The following is a 21,372-nucleotide window of genomic DNA, read 5'->3' on the forward strand; positions in this document are numbered from 1 at the left end:
TTTTTCCTATATATCTTTTCACCCCAGGGGCACAATTTGAACATTCTTTATAGAGGACCATAAGATGATGTCACATGCCAAATATCAAGGCTCTACTCCTTGCAGTTTTGGACAAGAAGATTTTTAAAGTTTTTTCCTATATGAGGCTATGTAAAGGCAATGCTACATACCAAATATCAAAGGCCTACGTCCTGTGGTTTTAGACAAGAAGATTTTTAAAGTTGTTTCCTATATAAGTGTATGTAAAACTTGTGACCACCGGGGCGGGGCCTCTTTTCACCCCAGGGGCACAATTTGAACAATCTTCATAGACAAATTGGAGACAAAATAGAACTAATTTTAGGACATTGACATTTTGCACAAGTTGAATATTGTGGTGTATGCCAGAGTGATGTCCCTTTATAACAACTATATTATACAGTAAGCATACCGGAGTGATGTCCCTTCATAATGTATAACAACCAAATCATGCAGTAAGCATACTGGAGTGATGTCCCTTTATAATGTATAACAACTATATCATACAGTAAGCATACACGAGTTATGTCCCTTTATAATGTATAACAACTATATCATACAGTACGCATACCGGAGTGATGTCCCTTTATAATGTATAACAACTATATCATACAGTAAGCATACCGGAGTGATGTCCCTTCATAATGTATAACAACTATATCATACAGTACGCATACCGGAGTGATGTCCCTTTATAATGTATAACAACTATATCATACAGTACGCATACCGGAGTGATGTCCCTTTATAATGTATAACAACTATATCATACAGTAAGCATACACGAGTTATGTCCCTTCATAATGTATAACAACTATATCATACAGTAAGCATACCAGAGTGATGTCCCTTCATAATGTATAACAACTATATCATACAGAAAGCATACATGAGTTATGTCCCTTTATAATGTATAACAACCAAATCATACAGTAAGCATACTGGAGTGATGTCCCTTCATAATGTATAACAACTATGAATGTTTCTCATTGCAGAGTTGGTGCAGCCGTTCTGCGCATGCGCGGAATTATTATCAAATGGAACGCACGGCAAAAATACTCATTTTTTTGCATGTCCGCACGCATTTAGTGTATAATGTGCATAATATACTGACTAAAGGTTAAGGTTAGAATCACCATGGTTACAAAATATATACATTTTAGGTATTTTTGTTCAAATTTAGTTAATCCGGTATATACCGGAGTCTGTAATATATCACGGGCGCACCAACTCTGTATTTAGTCACAGCCAACAACTATATCATACAGAAAGCATACACGAGTCATGTCCCTTTATAATGTATAACAACCAAATCATACAGTAAGCATACTGGAGTGATGTCCCTTTATAACACAGGAAGCATACCAGAGTTATGTCCCGTTATAATGTATAACAACTTTATCATACAGGAAGCATACCAGAGTTATGTCCCTTTATAATGTATAACAACCATATCATACAGTAAGCATACTGGAGTGATGTCCCTTTATAATGTATAACAACCATATCATACAGTATACATATTGGAGTGATGTCCCTTTATATGTTATAACAACGATATACAGTACGCATACTGGAGTGATGTCCCTTTATAATGTATAACAACGATATCATACAGTACGCATACCGGAGTGATGTCCCTTTATAATGTATAACAACTATATCATACAGTAAGCATACCGGAGTGATGTTCCTTTATAATGTATAACAACTATATCATACAGTAAGCATACCGGAGTGATGTCCCTTTATAATGTATAACAACTATTTATTTTATGTTTTCCAGTGAATTATAGAGTTTTCTCAGTGAAATAAAAGTGATAATCCACAGTTTTGAAACAGTAGATTATCATTTTTATTTTCACTGTTTTTGCCGAACTTGTTCTGTTCTGGTCCGGTCCTCCGTCGCAATTGAAGTCAAATTGTATACCGGGCGTTATGAATACCGGGGACCATAATGACGATGACGTCGTTAAAATGACGTCATTTGTGTTATGCTTTCTGTTGATCTTTCCCGCGATTTTCGACATTTTTATAAATTACGCAACAAAAAAAACAACACATGAAATAAAAAGAAAATTTGTTTGTTTCAGTGAAATATCAATTTTATTTCACTACGCCACTCGTGAAAATATCAGTTTTTGATGCTCACTTGTGAAATAAAATTGATATTTCACTGAAACTCTATATCATACAGTAAGCATATTGGAGTGATGTCCCTTTATAATGTATATTCTAACACGACCAGCAAATAACCTACATACATGTAGAGCAAAACCTATCTCGGGTTACTCTGCAATAAACCACTCGCGTGCAATGACTTCATCCGATCCAGGTGCGTAGCACGGTCGTAAGAAGTAGTTACCATTTTTTCTAACACTGTTGATACTAGTATGTCGTGTTAGAATCGAAATAATAAGTTCCCAAGTGTGATTTATCGTAGAATAACCTGAGTTTTTCGTTCTTATGCGAAACAATATATCACTCAGGCCTACGGCCTTCGTGACATATTCTTACGCATAAGAACGAAAAACTCGAGTTGTTCTACGATAAACCATGTTTGGGAACTTATTATTTCTTAAACAACCATATCATACAGGAAGCATATTGGAGTGATGTCCCTTTATAATGTATACCAACCATATCATACAGTAAGCATACCGGAGTGATGTCCCTTTAGAATGTATAACAAATTTATCATACAGGAAGCACACCAGAGTGATGTCCCTTCATAATGTATAACAACCATATCATACAGTGTTCATTGGTTTTATTTAGTCTTCATTTCATTGCACTGTTTCAACATTTGTAGATATATGTACAACTTTCAAAGACTATACAAAATCTTCAATATATCACAAAATAAATATCTCAAGAGTGAATTCACATTTCACCTTAAGTCATTCAGGCAAACAAATTAACAAACATTTGTCAAGAGAAAATGAGTATATTACAGAAATGACCCTGGATTAGCCCATAAATATCAGTAAGTCACTGCCATTCTAAAAGCACACAATTATTCAATAAAACAAGAGCTGTCATACAGCAGAAATGCTGGACTATTCAAAAGACTTCTCAATAAAAAATAAATGAATGAAAAAGGGGGCATAACTTTTCAAAAATGAAAAATAGAGTTACAGTACCTGTGCAATGCATGTAAGATCATCTTATAGTGAATTTGCCTACGAAATTTACATCTACTGTCAAATGGTGTGTGCAATAGCTCCAATAGTCAGCTAAAATTTACTATGCTAATAAGATAAATTCTGTTATTTTAATCGTAATTATTTCTGTGCACAAGGGCTTTTACAACAAGTTACTGTGGTAAGAATCTTAACTTCATGGCTGCATTTTATATTAAAGATTTTATTCAGTTATGATGAAAAAAGACTTGAATATCCTCTTTTACAGTTTGTTTGAAAATGAATATCTGATAATGAGAACTAACAAAGGAAATTAAAACTGGTATTACATTTTTGTCCATGAGTAAACTTCATTATAAAGGTTTCTTATGCTAAACTGTTTCCTAGTAATTAAAAATACTTCTTTGTTGATAATAGTGAATATACTGATTGACATGGTGTAAATACAATGTACAATTCTGAGGTTGTACATGAACATTTTTTTCAGCTGAAAAATAGTTTTAGTTTCATTCTGCTGCATTCTAATGCAAGAAAAAAAGCCATGTTACTTCGCTGGGTTTCAAATTTCTGTTCTTCAAAGTACATACATATCACTTCAGTTTTGTATTAGTGAAAAATATTTTTCCAACTTACAATCTTTTGCAGTGATAAACATTTTATCTCTATGTAGGCCTCAGAAACTGACTTGTCACCTTACAAACCATGTCTGAATTTAAATTACCTAAACTGCCATTTTCTAGTGGCATGAAAGCATTACTGAAGCATGGCTGGTGTTTTTTTAACTCCTTTTGAAACAAATGTACAAGTACTTTGTAAAAATTCACATGGTAAAAAAAACACCTTTAGAAATACAACTTCCAGTTAGTTTTGAGAGATTTCCATTTTTCCAAAACCTGCTAGCTAATCACTTTAATCAATGCTCATTCTATGGCTATATCTTACATTTGGAGGAAAAAGTTTTTACTATTAACGGCTCAGTTTTGCTCTGAATCTTTCATTTCTTTTCAGGTAGAAATAATTCATATCCTTCTGGTATGACAGTCATTACATAATAATGTAACAACTAAACTGTTTTAAAGTCCTTGCATAACTGAATCTAATGAGATAAATATCAACCTTAATATGTCTTATTAACTAATAACCATAAATTAAGTGCAAAACCCTGCCCTAAAACTGTCAATCTGGCATTAAAATTCACAAAAAAAAAACCTGACAATTTTTTTTTTAAAGAAAAGTAGAGTACAATGTATTCTTCTTTTCAATCTGACAGGCTGACATTAGAAGGATGATATAAAGCTATAATGAGTTCATACACTCCACACAAAAAACTACTGGCACACAGAATTTACACTTAACAATGCTTGAATGTGGAGATAAAACATTCACACACTATCACAGTGACTATTTCGGTGGGTTGTGTTTTCTGGCTGCCTTCATGGTAAGGTTATGATTATCAGGCCAGCTGCCACTGTTGGGAATCTGTCAACAGATACAAGTCTACTATTCTGTATAAAAAAATAGCCTAATCAATTAGTCATGACTAAAATCAGATAATTTGGTATCACTTTCAGCCTAAGTGGATCAATCAATCATTACAAAATTTGATATATCATTTGCAGCCCAAATAGATGAATAAACTATGACTAAAATTTGATATATCACTTCAGCCTAAATAGATGAATAAACCATTACTAAAATTTGATATATCACTTCAGCCTGAATAGATGAATAAACTATTACTAAAATTTGATATATCACTTCAGCCTGAATAGATGAATAAACCATTACTAAAATTTGATATACCGGTATGCAGTCTGAACTGATTAATCAACCATGACTAAAATGGGGGTATATTACTTTCAGCCTAAACAGATCATTCAACCATGACAATAATCAGATTTATTATATACCTATATAAATTCTGTCAAAAATACAGCTTGTATTTCACAAGTAAATATGAACAGGCAGAAAAAAATTCCATATTGTACCTTTTGTATAGTATGTTGCCAGACTACTTTAATTTAATATGCATAACCTCTATAAATAGCGCACAAAAAAACTTCACTCATTTCTATTTTAACACTAACAAACATTTGATAACAAAATAACAAACAAAAAGGTGGAGGTATGTAATAAAAGGGCCATTACAACAGTAGCTAGGTCTGGGATTATGTGTTCAGCTCTTGCGGGTTCTGCAAGGATGGATCACACTCGGCACTTTTGTGCCTTGTGAGACTCAATCCGGCAAAATCCACCCCAGCCGAATACAGCATCCCAGACCTAGCTACTATTATAATAACCCTATCATGTCACAGCCAAATTTCATCCAAATATCAAAATTTTGGATTTGGGACAATATACTGTGGTATATCGGATACCCATGCCTGGTCATATTTTTGTATAATTCTAAACTACTTCAAAATGAATATTTGAAATTTTTCATGCACACTGATCAATATGAATGGCACCTCTGTGAACATAATCGTTACATAACACTGGATTAAGTTTATGTTTGGGCAATGTTAGGACACCATTTTTTGTTAATGGCGAAGTTTTCACTGATGATCCTGCCATAAACCATATGTTTACTGGATGTATCAGCATATAACTAGAAGTTTCTATAAACTACTTATTTTTCCTAGATGTCCTTTTCGTAAATCATGCATTTTAGAATAAAAATCCATCCAACAATTCAAGTTACATTATTTCTTCTACTAAAACAATAACAGTATGCCTTTTGAAATTTCATTAATTCAGTTTCACACATTAAATAACACAAAATTTTCAAAATAATAAATAGGTATAAGTGTTTACAACAAACACAAACTCTAAAATCAGCAAAATTTCAAAAAGGATCTCTCAATCTGGGTTTTAAGTTTAAGTTTGAAAAAAAAATTAAATACTTCAGTTAACTTCAAATACAGCTACATTTGACATTATTTTAACAACTGGTAAAACACTGTATAAACTTTGCATAAAAGCAGCTTGATAATAGTATGCAGAATCAAATTTATATCCCAGTAACTGTCTTACAACAAACGTTTATGATTTCTATGACATTATGTAGAAAAAAAAATACATCAATTACGGTAAAATTAAAAATTATGATAAAACATGTTTGGTAACAATTTAAGGTTTGGGGATGAATTAATTTTTATTTCAAAGAAGAAGTTCAGCATAAATGGTGAATATGTGTGTATGAGAAAATAAAATCTTTTTACAAAATGAACTTTTTCAGAGTAAGTTTTTAATTAAGAAATTCATCGATAAAATAAATAGGTTTTTCAAGTATTTCTCTGTTGAACTGCCTTAAATTCTGGTGAGATAAACACCTGGGTGCATGCCCCTTTTGTCATATACATGATAGGATATAAATAGGGAATACATATCACTTAAACAATACTTTCTGATTTATATCAGATTTAGAAAGGAAAAGCAACTTCAGTCTATACTCCAGTGATTATCAGTATAATGCCCAGAACATTTGCAGATGCCAGTTTAAACTGTCTAAATATTTTAGTTATATATTAAACATGATGCCTGCAGATTCCAATTTAAACTGGCTAAACAATATAGTTTTATATTAAACATGATACCTATGGATGCCAGTTCAAACTGGCTCAACAGTATAGTTATATATTAAACATGATATCTGTGGATGCTAGTTTAAACTTACGAAACAATAATTTTACATATTAAATAACAGAAAGGACAGCTGAAGTGAAGAATTTGCGTACAAGATACAATACTAAAGTACTGCTGACAGAGCAAAATAGCACATAGACAGAAACAAAATTATTCCATTTTAAGTACATCACTTAAAACTATACAGATCCAGTTTACCTGAATTCTCTGTACTTCATTATGGTAATGAAAATGTAATTTAAAGCACGCATCAAAGTTGCACATTCATTAATTCTTTATGTTATATATTCATTTGCATATTTTACGCTTTAATAAAGGCTTTATTCAAAGTGATGTCATCTAGCCAATCAAACTGCAAATTAACAAGCACATTTATGTATATGGCCCAGAGGTGATTTTTTTCTCCCAAATACCTTCCTCTAGTTTCATTGAACTGAATATATAAGGACGGTATGATAAGCTTGTCTCAAATTAAAGCGAAGGTGTGCTGGCCCTGTCTATACCAGGCTCAGTTTGTTAATATTTATTAGTCATTGAAACTGGCATAATAAATAGCAAAACGTACCAAAAATAAAAACACTATATTATGATACAACCAATTTATGATTCCTGTCTTGTGTCTTAGGCTTGAGTGATGACTGGGCATAAAAATACCATTCACTTGTAAGATACAATTCTTATGTATCGATTCATTTTGTAATATGCAATATCACACAAAATCTAAGAAGCTGTTTATACTGATCTTTATTAACCTTTTACACTGTGATCACTGTTATGTTTTATGAATTTCTAGCCTAGATTTTTGTACGACTATCAGTGAATGGTAACAAAGTTTTTAGTTACCACTTCATTTCCCTGTAAAAGAATTTCACCTAAGAAAAGGCTATCCCTTTTTTATAAGCATTTAATTAATGACAAATGATAAAATGTGTTAATTTTTACTATGAAATGTCTTCTAACAAATACAAGTGTATTCTTGCATTAAATTTTTAAAAAAAAAACACATCACTACCTACAACCATTGACAGATGCTTATCAGACTCCTTTCCATTTTTCAATTGCGGAAATCTGTTTGAGCTGCACCATGAGAAAACCAACATAGTGCATTTGCGACCAGCAAGGATCCAGACCAGCCTGTGCATCCATGCAGTCTGGTCAGGATCCATGCTGTTCGCTAACGGTTTCTTTAATTCAATAGGCTTTGAAAGCAAACAGCATGGATCCTGACCAGACTGCGCAGATCCATGCTGGTCGCAAATGCACTATGTTGGTTTTCTCATGGTGCGTCTCATTTATGTATTCTTATAAAAATAATGAGATTGAATCAACAATGAGACTGAAGACATGCAGACAAAATTCAACCAGATAATGAGCATTTACTTCTTCATTCTTGGGAAAATATGGGAGATGGCAAGACAAAAATGTTAATGCTACGTATGGTGACTAAGGCTACCACATTTGAAAGAGTCTGTGTCTTGTTTGATTGGTAAACATTTACAAAATTTCTACCTGGTTAAATGGAATGATCATCTGTTGAACCATCAGTTTTTCTCTGCTCATAAAATGGAATGAAACAAGTTTTCATGCCTTTTAATGTTATTATATGTCCCGCCATTTTTGAGCACTTCTTTCATTATGGGATGAATTCCTTTTTCTTGGGCAGAACTTTTTACTCACAAGATGGCCATATACTGCGCTTAATTCGATTTGATTAAACTTGCTTGTTCTTATTTATTTATTTATTTGGGTTTTACGGCGCACCAACGCACTTTGCAATGAAAGCGTATCAAACAGCATGAATTTTGTAAAAATCTTACCAAACATAACCTTGAACTTGTGATTTCTTCCACTTTTATTTGAGAAAATAATGCCTTTACAATTGTTATAGAAGGGAAAAAAACCAACAGAATTCATGACTAAAGGCAATAAGTGAAAGTCAATTAAATAGTATCGTTTTGCATTTGAAAGATTGTGTAAATGTTTACGAAAGTTTGTAAAGGTGGGAGCCTTAAAGGATACAAAGAAAAAGTCAAGCAAAGAAACAAATTGATACTTGAAATAATTATACCAAATGTCTTATACAACAACAGCAAAACTGGTTACATAAAAAAGGGGAGAAAAAAACACAACAATTTAAATAGAAACACGTCCAGCATGTCATATAGCTGTTAATAAAATATGTTTACAATTCCTGTATGACTACACTATGACTCAAGTGTATGCCGAAAATAACTACAATCTTTATATCTGTAGTGAGCAGCCGGTTTAAACAAACTTCTTTTAAAAAAATCCCTAGTTTACCTATTTTCTAATAAAGTTTTTTTTTTCAATATCCACATAAACATGTAATGACTGTGTACCTAGAATAATAATAGTAAAAATGAGCCTATTGTCCCTAAAATGGCCGAGATCTATACGAAAAGTTTGCAAAATGTAAAACTTGCTTCAAGGCTTTAAAATATAAAAACATTTATATGAGGTTCCTACAAAAATCTGAAGTTCTTTTTAGAATGATATATCATACTCCTATTATTACAGAAAATAAAGGTAAAGAAGGTTACAAATTTAGAAAATGAATGCAACAACTTCACTATCTGTAAAAGAATGGAAATCAGACAGGCTTATTACATGGTCATGAAGAAAATATCCACCTTGACTATTATCCTTTTTCCTGCATGTTTAATGCCTTAACTTTTGACTTGCACTTAGGAATGTTAAATACTGAATTTGCGATGTATATAGTCAAACCTGTATTAAGCAACCATCTAAGGGAGCACCAAAGTTTTGCTGCTTTAGAAAGTGACTACTTCAGACAAGTTCAACTCAGAAATAAAGGTGACTGCTAAAGCAGGTTCAACTGTAGTAAACCTTGCTTGGCTATCTGTAGATACAGAAGCCTCATCCATGCAGTGTTACGTGACATATGTGACAGAACAAAAGGAAAATTCAGCAATTGAATGTCTACGTCTAAATTTCAGATTTTAAAACCACGATGAATATAGAACCTGATCTTTCTACCATGAGCTAGATGGGCAGCAATTTACACAGGGAAAAATCTGGTATCAGAAGTACCACCAAATTATATCACCTCAGTGCAATAACTAGTTAACTGCATTGATATATAGAAGCAGATAATCACTTTTAGCAGTTTGTGTATCTGTATGACAACATGGTTTTATCTAAACATGATCCATACACGATAATTGAGCCGCGCCATGAGAAAACCAACATAGTGGCTTTGCAACCAGCATGGATCCAGACCAGATCCATACTGTTCGCTAACAGTTTCTCTAATTCCAGTAGGCTTTAAAAGCCAACAGCATGGATCCTGACCAGACTGCGCGGATGCGCAGGCAGGTCTGGATCCATGCTGGTCGCAAAGCCACTATGTTGGTTTTCTCATGACACGGTTCATATATTGTCTGTTCTGCATGAGAATAAAGACCAACAGGGAGAATCTGGTATATCATTTTCGGCTGTGATATTTTCATCACTGTACTCTCATTCAGTATCACATCCATTTTTCTTCGCTCATATCCTGTTAAAAGTATTATCACTTTCAACAAGTCTAAAGGCCAGCACAGTCAACAACACAGTTCCTTGGTTGTTATTCTCGAAACCACCAGGGTCTCGGTTGGTAAACTCGCACCAGGCGGAGATAAAATTTTATTTCAGAATGATGCTAGGTCCTTGCTATCGTTTGTACACTATCATCAAGTATTGTCTCGACTATCTCTTACACTAGCGAGAACTTGGGAGTATTTCTTCTTGTCTATTGTCATCTGTATAGATTCTATACATCTAAACAATGCATCGTACGAGTCTCTCTCAGGTATCTTGGTTAAAAACTGAGCTAAAAGTATGAAGTCCATCTGCATTAGAAGATCCTCATGACATTTCAAAATACCTGAAATATCAAATGGGGTCATTCATTGTTTGTTTTAGTATGTATAGAGGACAAAAATATTACACAGAGGTTCAGACGTCTTATTTGTACAGGTAATCCTACATAAGTAGATTTGTTTGGGTTAATGACAAATGTTCAACAGTATTCCAATTATGTAAAGATGGGCAGTTAACTTGATCAGTGTTCCTGGATTCTGTACCAGTACAAACCTGTTCTCTATAAGTAACTGCCAACTTTACAACATGAACCAGAGATTGAGAACAAAATGACTTCAGACACAATGTCCTTTATCAAACTGTCACGGAGAACATACGCCTTGCTAAAGGATCAAACTTGTGATCCCCTGATCTATAGATCTGCACTCTCCCTACTGTGCTTAGCGAGAGAGGGTCCTCCTACATAAATAAATAAATCTAAGATGCTGTTCAATGGTAAAAGAATATCACAGGATGGAAGTGAAATGTATCTAGGACAATCAAATTTAAGCATTTATTTTTTATCTTTTTTTTCAGGTTTACTGTCAAACTGATATAATTTTAGGAGTCTGAACCATAAACAAAATCAATGGTCATACAGCAACTTTTTAACTTGTGATGCTTGAGGAAGATCTTTGGTGTCCCTGAGGGAATTACTTCAGGCGTGTGTGGATACATGGGTAGAACCAAATACCTTAAGCCAGATGGATGGCTTCCTCAAACAAAATAATTCTACAGCCACAGAAAAGTTTCAGCGGTCTACGAGAGGAAAGCGACTTATTTAACAACCTTAACCAATGGACCATGAAGGCCCCCTCTCACTCATATCAGGTATCCAATAGAACTGATATTTTGTGTTGACAACACTTCACCCTTCCCCTGCTAAATTTCTATAACGAACTTATACATCTTTCAATGTGGATAGTACCATTCACTGTTAAAACAGATGTGCAGGCTGATCATGATCTACATTGGTCGCAAAGGCAGAATCAGTCATGTCCAACATGGTAAGGGTTAAAAGAGCTAGTAAGAGTCAAGTCTAACAGGGCATAACATGCATGTTTGCAAGCAGAATGGGCCAGGGCAGTAAAAAGAGGCATGAACAACAAGAGGTGGGTGTGGGGGCTATCCTGTTGGGTGTGGGGACTATGTGTGGATGGTTAGGGATGAGGGATGGGGACAAAAGGTAGTATGAAACAATTTCAAGAAACTGAAATGAAAGTAAATGATTATTTTTGGGTATATCCCTGTGACCTTGGCCCACTGACCTTAAAATGTACTTTTTTACTAAATCTAGAAAAGAAAAAAAACCCAGAAGCTAAGTCAAGTCTCTGAAGTTACCTAAGGCCCTAGAATTTTGACCTTTGAGACAATGACCAAAAATCAACTGGGATCTTCCACTGGTAGTCATTATATAAAGATTGAAAGTTAATTATACTTAATGACCCTTAGAAACCAATTTCAGTCTACAAACCACTGTAACCTGGACCTTTGACCTAATGATCCAAAAAACAGTAGAGATCCATTTTAAATGGTGCTAGGTTGTCACATAAATTTAAAAGCTTTAGCTATTATATTTTCTGACTTAGAGTCTAGAAAGTGAAAGTGTTGATTGATGGACAATGCCATAACATAATTAAGTTCATTTTTTCCAAATAGACATGTAAGAATCTAAAATTCTATCATCTAAATCTTCTTTTACCTTAAAATCAGATTGTATAATTTAAATTATTGCAAGAGTTTTACCTAATGCTGTTCTGAACAGAAACTCTTCACCATCTCGACAGAATATATCCCAAACACGGCAAGCTATGTCTAGTGGCAATGACTTTGTGAACAATGTAAATATCCTGAAACAATACAGTACAGTACATGTGTAAGATGTGGCAGCAGCTATACCGTGACTACATTTTAAAGTGATGTTAAATACTAGTATCCCATAAAAGACGATGTGAATCTACTAAGCCGCTGAGCTGCAGATAAGGAAATCAGGGTTAAAATTTTATTTTTTAATTTGGTGTGCGGTATGTCTTAAAATGGGCCAAGTGTAATTTTTGGATTAACTGGGGTTTCCTAATCCACAAGTTTAGTGCATAGGAGTGTCACTTAATCTACTAAATATATTTTCTTTTTAAAACCGAAAAATAAAAGCAACTCTTCCATCCAAAATATATTTTTTTATATACTTAACATGTCAGTTCTTAACTGTACTAACTAAACTGTAGTAATACAATATATAAAACATTGTCACAAGATCTGTAATACAACATCATCACAGTTCATGGATCACTGGCTGAGCCATAAACATGGTTTGACCTGTGCAAATATCCTTGCAAATGAAATATCTAAGACACAAATCAGTAATGATATCATTAACAATGGTCATAACTATTTGATGTCAAACACAAGTTAAAGACACTGATTCTGGTATGCCTGGTATGTGGCCTATGGAGATGATAAGGTCTGCGTATTGGCGATAAGGGCCAATACACAAGTCAGGACCATTGGTAGACTTGCTTCTGTTTATCATAATAAGCTACTGTATAGCTACTGTGCAGGAAATAAATTGCAGGTGATATTTCTCACCTTTATAGCAAATCAGTTCTCACCTTTATAACGAGTTTAGAAAGCTTGATTGAATTAGGGCTAAATAAACAAAGTGATTAGATACAACAGTGTTTTATCATATTTTTAATAAAGTAAGTTTTTTAACAATTACATCTCATTATTGCTGTTTTTTATTATCAAAAATATAAATAATGCATTCAGGCACATAACTTTTAGAAGTAATAAATTGTGTATTTTGAACAATGATATATCTTTATTGCTGGATTTTATTATACAAAAAAGAAAGTTAACATTATTTAGACAACACAAGAGGAATTAAGCATTTTTAATATATAACATCCTTCTGTCTATATACCTTCTTTATCTATTAAAAATGCAACTGAACGCTTCTTTAATTTCTAATAAAATCCAGCAATTATCTTTTTTTTTCGTTTTTATTTTGTTACTTTTGATAAAAAGATCATAATCATTGAATAAACAAACTTGTAATTTCTCTTATTAAGTTTTGAATAATTATTTTATAGTGAGAAATACTTTGCTATAAGAGTTATAATTTAATTGGCCAGGACATTACTCAACATGACGGAGCAATCAAAATTAGTATCTTATCAATTAAAATAATTTTGTGTACATGCTGAAAAAAGACTAAAAAAAACAACAGCATTTCAATTAATAAAATGCAAAACACAGGAAATAACCAATTTACCTGTAGGCAATAAAATTTATGATTCTCTGACAATAATTAGGCTACATGTCAAGTCTACAGGGGTTTTATGGACCCTTATCAGACTGGACCAGACAGGATCTTGTATATTGGAGATTAAAAAGTCTGGTATTTGGGGGGGGGGGGGGGGTTCACTTATATAGGAGATTTTCTTTGCCTTTAAGACCATAACACAGTTAAAATACAAATTTGCATTTTTAGCTTATTTGATAATTCTTTTCACAAACACCCAGCAAGTTGTTAGATTACTATTAATTCTTACATATCGACGGTGTCAATCGAAAATCCCGAATAACGAAAATGCCTATCTTTTTCTTTGCCGAATAATGTTCAGCATTTTCCCGCGTACATTCTCTCCAAATCTGGGGTCAATTAGCCAATAGGAAAGGGGTGAAATATGAATAAATAAAATACCGAATAATGAGAAAAATAGAAAATGCTGATTGATTTCGCAGATTGGAAAAAAAGCCGAATAGTGAATTTCAACATTTTCCTAAGTTACAAGTGTTTTTTCAATACTTTTCAATACTCAAGCATGTAGCTCATTCAAATACCAATTAGCAATGTAAGTATGGATGTTCTGTGTTGTTTACTTTTTTCAGAAATGGATCTGAGAAATTCATTATTTGGTATTTTATTTTTGATTTAAAAAAGGTGGGAAAAACACTAAAAATTAGTTTTTTGCCTCTCCTGAAAACCACCTTTTTATTTTTCGATCGACACCGTAGATATGCCTCAAAATTTCATTATGCAAAGCTTTCAGATAGGAAGTGTAACAGTCTACTAAACTGAAGGTCAAAATTACTGTCCTAGAAAATACAGACAGATGAGAATACCTAAACCACTTGTGTTACATACTCAATATTTATTATGCATCCAAACTCCAGTGATAAGTATATTAACATATTTATTACATCTGAAATATATGTAATAAGTTCAGTACACTATGTTCAAACTGTTACACACTTACCAGTCGTATAAATAGAGATCAGGTGTAAGGTTGTTCTTCTTGAAATGATGACACAACACTGGCATATTCTCAACAAAAAATTCCTCATATGTTTGGAAATATGCTTTCATCTGAAAATTAAATGCAGCAAGTTTTAAACCTGCAAAAACCTCTGTACACAACTAAGAAAAAAAAAATGTTTACTATGTATACTACTCATATTACACGGTACATAAGATGCATGTATGGAAAAAGATCAGAGCTGAAAGCAGTTGTCCTTTCCTTCAAAAAGTACTGTTGTAGATATGATATGACAGTGTTTGTGACCTTGTCTGAAAGACTGCTTTTTAAAGGTAGGTACAGTAGACAGTAAAGGGCCTAAAATTTGATTTCAAATACAATGTAAAATATCAGCATGAATTTATTTTACAAAGGGAAGTAGCTTGAGGTATAATTTTAATCTATAAGATAATACAGTTGTCTGTCTTACAAAATCTTACTGCTCTCACAAAGTAACCGATCTTCATCAGAAGTGAAGGAAAAAATGCTTAAAATGATAATGTGTTCTGTTATTTATTGCAATGAACAACATTTGCCTAGCTTCCAGGCAGTATTTTAGGAACAAAGAGCACCTAGATAAAGCCACAGACCATCCGTAAACCAGCAGGATGCTTTCCTTGCACAGACTCTGAACCCATAGCGTGGAAGTCAGTGACCTTAATGACTCTGCCATGGATGCCCATATATCACTTCACCTCTAGAGTTCTTACCCTTCTCCACTGCCTACTGACCTATGCCAGCACACTCAAGCTAGGCTTAACCTCTTCATATAAATACAATTTGAAGTTGATAATGTAACCTGTTATTGTGTAGGATGTATTATTTCTAAAAACAAAATCTTACCAGTCCCTCGTCCACCCTGAAGAAGGCCACTTGGCACGGTCTATTGAGCAAGTTGGCGAAGCACATAAAAGCATCAGCAACATCCATGTTCAACAGCAATACAGCCGCTATAAAAGACATGCCTTGTACCTAGAAAAACATGCAAAACTAAAGAGTTAGAAATTGTGCTTTTCTTCAAAATCCAGATATTTTTTCCCTATACAATTTGGGTATAAATAAAGGACAAAAAACACAGTCAATTTCCAATGGCAAAAAGTATGTTTTTCTCTCTCGAAACTGAGCTTGAATTATTTCTATTGTTAGAGTAAAGATTTAATTAGCAAGCAAAAATTACCACCTTTCCTTCTATGTAGATCAATCAACTCAGAAACCTAATTAATGCAATTCATAAATTACCTAATTAATGCAATTCATATATTATATAGACAGAAAAGAGGATTCAAGACATTTCTCTAAGTATTCAATGTTTTAGTTCACTTCGTACAGCTTTATTTCTTCTCAATCATTAATCACACTGACAGGTTCTGCCAAACTGCACAGGCACAGACCTATTCCCAATCAGGTGAGAGAGAAAAAAACCCTTAAATGTCTGGAGGGCCGTGATATATCTTCTTGTTTTCCTGTAATTACAGGATCATATACAGCTCAGACAAATATATTTTGTTTTCTGTGTGTAAGACTTCGTTAAGTCTGTTTCTCCTCTTGCTGATAATTTATTGACTGCCAATTCTGGCAGCCGAAAAATACACAAACATCTATTTCAGATCAAAGACAACAAGAAAGTGCTGCTATAATAACAGTAAGCCTTAATAACCTTTACCCTGCTAAATTTCTAAAATGGACTGGTCCATCATTCAATTTCAGCAGTACCACTTATTATTCAAAGGGGTGTTCACTGAAAATTTACTGACTGAACAGCGAACACTGCAGACCAAGATTAGCCTGTTTACTGAACGAAAAATGATATATCTTTGATTATATATGGTTGTATCTGTTGCTTATAACTTTTTGGTCAGTTTTAGAGATATCTACTGAAGAAAAAGGTCACATCTACCTCTTACGACCTTTTATGACTGCATATAATTTGATTATACAGCAAATATGTTGTTAAATAGTAGCGACAACTTTTTGTTCTAGATAATTGTAGAAAGCTATACAAAATTTAGTGCACAACTTCTGCTCAATAAATACCAGAGTTGTTCTGTCAGTATTTCAAAGTCTTGACTATGGTGTTACAACAGAGACAGAAACAGTTTTAGTGATAAATAGAGGATATTATATGAGTGTCTTTTCATATTGAATTTATTAAACGAGCTCTGCCAAGCATTTTATCAAATTTTATTCAATGAGTTTAATAAATGTAATATTTTTTTTATCTCATGTAAACCTTTCCTGCTGAAACATAAAAACTCTACTTTCTTTAACTATTATAAACAAGTCATTTTCACCAATGTCTCTGATACTTTAAACGACGTTGATGTCAAAGCTTTATTACACTATAGTGTATTATCAAATTTATGTAATGGCTTTATTTTACTCATGCGATGTCTAAACGTGATAAATCTGGTTTTTGTTTCAGTTTTTTTTTTCAAAGTATAAAGGATAAAGTACTCTTTATCACTTAAAAGAAGTTTTATTTCTGGGATGTGGAAATGATGTAGTAAAGCATAAATTACTTACATAACCTATATCAGGTCTGTAGCATGCATAGGCACCAAGTAAACTGTGGAGTAAATCATGGTATGGTCCACCCTGAAAATAATATATTAGAAACTATCAGGGGACGATCAAGAAATTTGGGTTTGAGAAGTGGTTTTGCCTGCGAGACCAGGCTTGATGGATGCAGATATATGGAAGACTGTGATACCCAGTGATTTCAGTTGAGCACACATACTTGGCATCTTTGCTGTCCAAATACTGGCCAGTACATGGCATAGGTGGCTGCATCATCATCAGAACTGACACCTTTATAACTATATCATAAGTATATCATAAAATATCGATAAAACTAATGGATGATTATTGCATATTAAAAGCACAAAAGTGGATTCATCAACTGGGCACATACCTCATCTTAGTAGTGGAGCTTCCAAAAAGTTTCCTAGAACTCCAGCATACAGTTATTGAGAAAAAGCACACACAAGAAGCTTCCTATGAAGTTTCACTAAATTTCTGCCAGCGGTTACTGAGAAATATTCGCAACAAGAATTGCAGAACAGATGGACACACAGATGGACAGAGTTCTTATGGTACAGCAGTTATGTGGCTACTTCTCACTATTGTTCTTTTTAGCCACGTGAAAGAATTTTAGCCAATAAATGAATAAGTTACTGTAATCTATTATTCTCCTAGCCACATAACTATCCTACTATACGTGGGCAGACAGACAAACGAAGCGCCACTATATGCTTCCCCCTTCAGGGAGAATAAAAACAATTGGTACTGGACAGAGCTCCTTTAAATCTTTAACTTTTATAGCCATTCAAATGTTACGTAAAATCTTCCAATAAAGCATGTTAACTATAGGCTGTTACTATGGTTTAATGTAAATTTACCTTCTGAAATATACAGAGTTGTGGGAATGTTCTAGATACATCCAGTTTAATGAGTTCAACACTTGATTCCTTACTGGACGGGGGCTCTGAGCAAACTGAAACAAAATATATACATTCAACATTCAATTTAAACATGCTTTAACACTTTCTTCATAATACTTAATTTTATCAGAGCAACAGCAGTTACACTTTTGTACATTATAGTGTTGCTTTTTTTAAGTCACAATAACAACGCTTTCGTTTTCATTGTGACTCTCTCCATTTTACAGCGGTTTTCGAACACTTATCAAACTCAAACAAACAGCTGTATAGATACATCAACCTTTTTGCAAGCCAGCTGGAGAGCTTTCCCACATGTAAGAGTCCTAAACTCCAAGTAGGGTTTTGAACCCACAAAGGCATGTACAATCAGTCAAGTAGGCATCCAGTTAATAATTTTTTATATCGGTAGTCCTTATTTTGGTCAAAGAGATGTCATTACATTATTCTGCTGAGAAATTGAATTTACAACTGCAGCAAATTTCCCAACTCGACCAACTGAAGACATCAGGAATACAAAGGCAGACCACTAGATCCATTACATATTAGAACCCACACAAAGGCATGCTCAAACTAACAGCTATAGTGACCAAAGATACTACCCAAAATATCACTGCTGTTAGGAAGTTTGAACAACTTGTTTTTTGTTGTTGGTTTTAGATCTATGGAAACTTCTCCAGCTTTTGGTGGTGAAGGAATACCCCAGGTGCCCCTGTGAGATTTGTTTCAGACAAGCGTAAGCACCTGGGTAGAACCACCAACCTTCTGGAAGCTAGCTGGATGCCTTCCTCACATGAAGATTTCTATACCTCAAGTCAGGTTTCAGACTTTGAGTGGAAAGTGATTTTAACCTTCACCCTGCTGAATTTCTAAAATTGACTGGTCTATCATTAAATTTGGGCAATACCATTTATCATTCAAAGGGGTGTTCACTGAAAATTTATTGACTGAATAGCGAACAGTTCACATGGATGTGCAGGCTGATCTTGGTCTGCACTAGTCGCTAAGGCAGAACCACTTGATACCGGCAGGCTAAACATTAAGTCTGTGACTTTCTCGGCCATGGAAAGCCCCTAAAATCAAGTGTGAAGGAGAACTAACTTTCTGTAGGGCCATATATCACAGGGGATTCATCCATCTGTTTGATCTTGTCTGCCGCTCTGCTCACACATATCTCATACAATTCTGAAAACAGGAAACAGTTTTTCATGCTTATCTCAAGATATAAGGTACACAGACATTTTTATAAGATACAGTGTAACCTGTCTAGATGGAACACCATGTCGAAGACTATAATGTGATTTTTGCACTGAAGTTGTTGCTTTGTAGAAGATAATCTAACTAGAGCTATCACTGAAGGTGATAAATGTAACCCCCGTATGCACTGACACAGTACATTGCAATCTGACGCACACAAGTTTGCATATTTATGTGCACTGTATGTATACAGACTCTATGTATATAGCATAGTAACAAATAACTCTGCAGAATATTTATGTAAAAGAATGTAACATCCACCATGCATAACTAAGGTTGGTACTGATCACTTGTGTGAAGTTTCATTAAATTGTGTGTAAGGGTCTGTGCGATTAGATGTGCACAAGATTGCATATGCAGACTGTATGTATATAGCATAGTAACAAAAAACAAGTCCCATAACTCTGCAAAATATTTATCTAAAAGAACCTAACATGCAACATGCACAACTAGGGTTGGTACTGATCACTTGTGTGAAGTTTCATTAAATTGTGTGCAAGGGTTCCAGAGATTAGGTGTGCTCAAGATTGCATATGCAGACTGTATGTATATAGTATATTAACAAAAAACAAAGTCCCATTACTGTGCAGAATTTTTTTCTGAAAGAACCTAACATGTACTATGCACAACTAGGGTTACTACTTATCACGTGTGTAAAGTTTCATTCAATTGTGTGCATGGGTTCGGGAGATTAGATGCGCACAAGACTGCATATGCAGACTTCATGTATATAGTATAGTAACAAAAAACAAAGTCCTGTAACTCTGCAAATTTTTTTTCTGAAAGAACCTAGCATGCACCATGCACAACTACTGTTGTTACTGATCACTTGTGTTAAGTTTCATTAAATTGTGTCAAGGGGATGATATGAGTTGGTGTGCACAAGACTGTGTCTACGTCCGGACAGCCAACATGAAACCAGTATACTCCGCTTACAACTTTGTTGTCGTCAGGGGTGGTGGGTGGAGGGAGGAGGTACAACAAGAGGTGCTTTAAATAGAAGATAAAATAACTGTCTTAGACTTGCAACCTTCCCTGAAGTAACTTCACAAAGCTCTTTCTTTATTGACATTTTATTGCCCTTTCAATGGCTCTACCATCAAATAAAAATGTGCTATTTTAGAAGCTTTGATTTTACCTACAAAATGTGCAGCATCTATTAACAAGAGATCACAGAGTGATCTTGGCGCCCACCAATGTGCCATTTTTAAGTGTTCCAAAATTCAAGACTTACTGACTACCTCAAGGTCAAATTTCATTTCCATACACAACACTGTGCATGTGGTCCAAATTCGAAAGCTGTAGCTTGAGAAATGTGAAAGTAGGTCACTAGGTCAATGTCAAGGTCAAAGTTTGTTTCCGTACACAATCCTATGCAGGTGGTCTAAATTTGAAGCCTGTAGCTACAGAAATGTGAAAGTAGGTCACTAGGTCAATCTTAAGGTCAAAGTTCATTTCGGTACAAAAAACTATGCAAGTGGTCCAAATTTGAAGGCTGTAGCTTGAGAAATGTAAAAGTAGGTCACTAGGTCAAAATCAATGTCATATTCTATTTCGGAATACAAAACTATGCATATGGTCCAAATTTGAAGCCTGTACCTTCAAAAATGTGAAAGTAGGTCACTAGGTCAATGTAAAGGTCAAAATTCATTTCGGTATACAAAACTATGCATGTGGTCCAAATTTGAA

The 21,372-nt window shown here is 34.0% G+C and overlaps 1 protein-coding gene across 2 annotated transcripts in view; it reads right to left on the reverse strand.

Moving 5' to 3' along the window:
• Positions 1–2,771: 2,771 nt before the first annotated feature.
• Positions 2,772–21,372, reverse strand: part of LOC123547225 (TBC1 domain family member 12-like) — a 54,609-nt gene continuing 36,008 nt past the window's right edge. The window contains exons 7-14 of one of the 2 annotated variants that reach the window (XR_008372439.1): positions 19,528–19,611; positions 18,388–18,482; positions 17,513–17,584; positions 15,833–15,961; positions 14,951–15,060; positions 12,435–12,538; positions 3,596–10,713; positions 2,772–3,461 (exon numbers count right to left, since the gene is read on the reverse strand). Coding sequence is in view for 1 of the 2 variants with exons in the window: in XM_045334152.2 (XP_045190087.1) it covers positions 10,520–10,713; positions 12,435–12,538; positions 14,951–15,060; positions 15,833–15,961; positions 17,513–17,584; positions 18,388–18,482; positions 19,528–19,611 (788 nt within the window). In the remaining variant the exon portion in view is untranslated. Of the gene's footprint in view, positions 10,714–12,434; positions 12,539–14,950; positions 15,061–15,832; positions 15,962–17,512; positions 17,585–18,387; positions 18,483–19,527; positions 19,612–21,372 lie in introns of both variants that reach the window. The other variant, XM_045334152.2, reaches the window with a different exon arrangement.

Source organism: Mercenaria mercenaria, chromosome 9 (assembly GCF_021730395.1).
Source record: "Mercenaria mercenaria strain notata chromosome 9, MADL_Memer_1, whole genome shotgun sequence".
In the NCBI taxonomy this organism is placed as follows: Eukaryota; Metazoa; Mollusca; class Bivalvia; order Venerida; family Veneridae; genus Mercenaria; species Mercenaria mercenaria.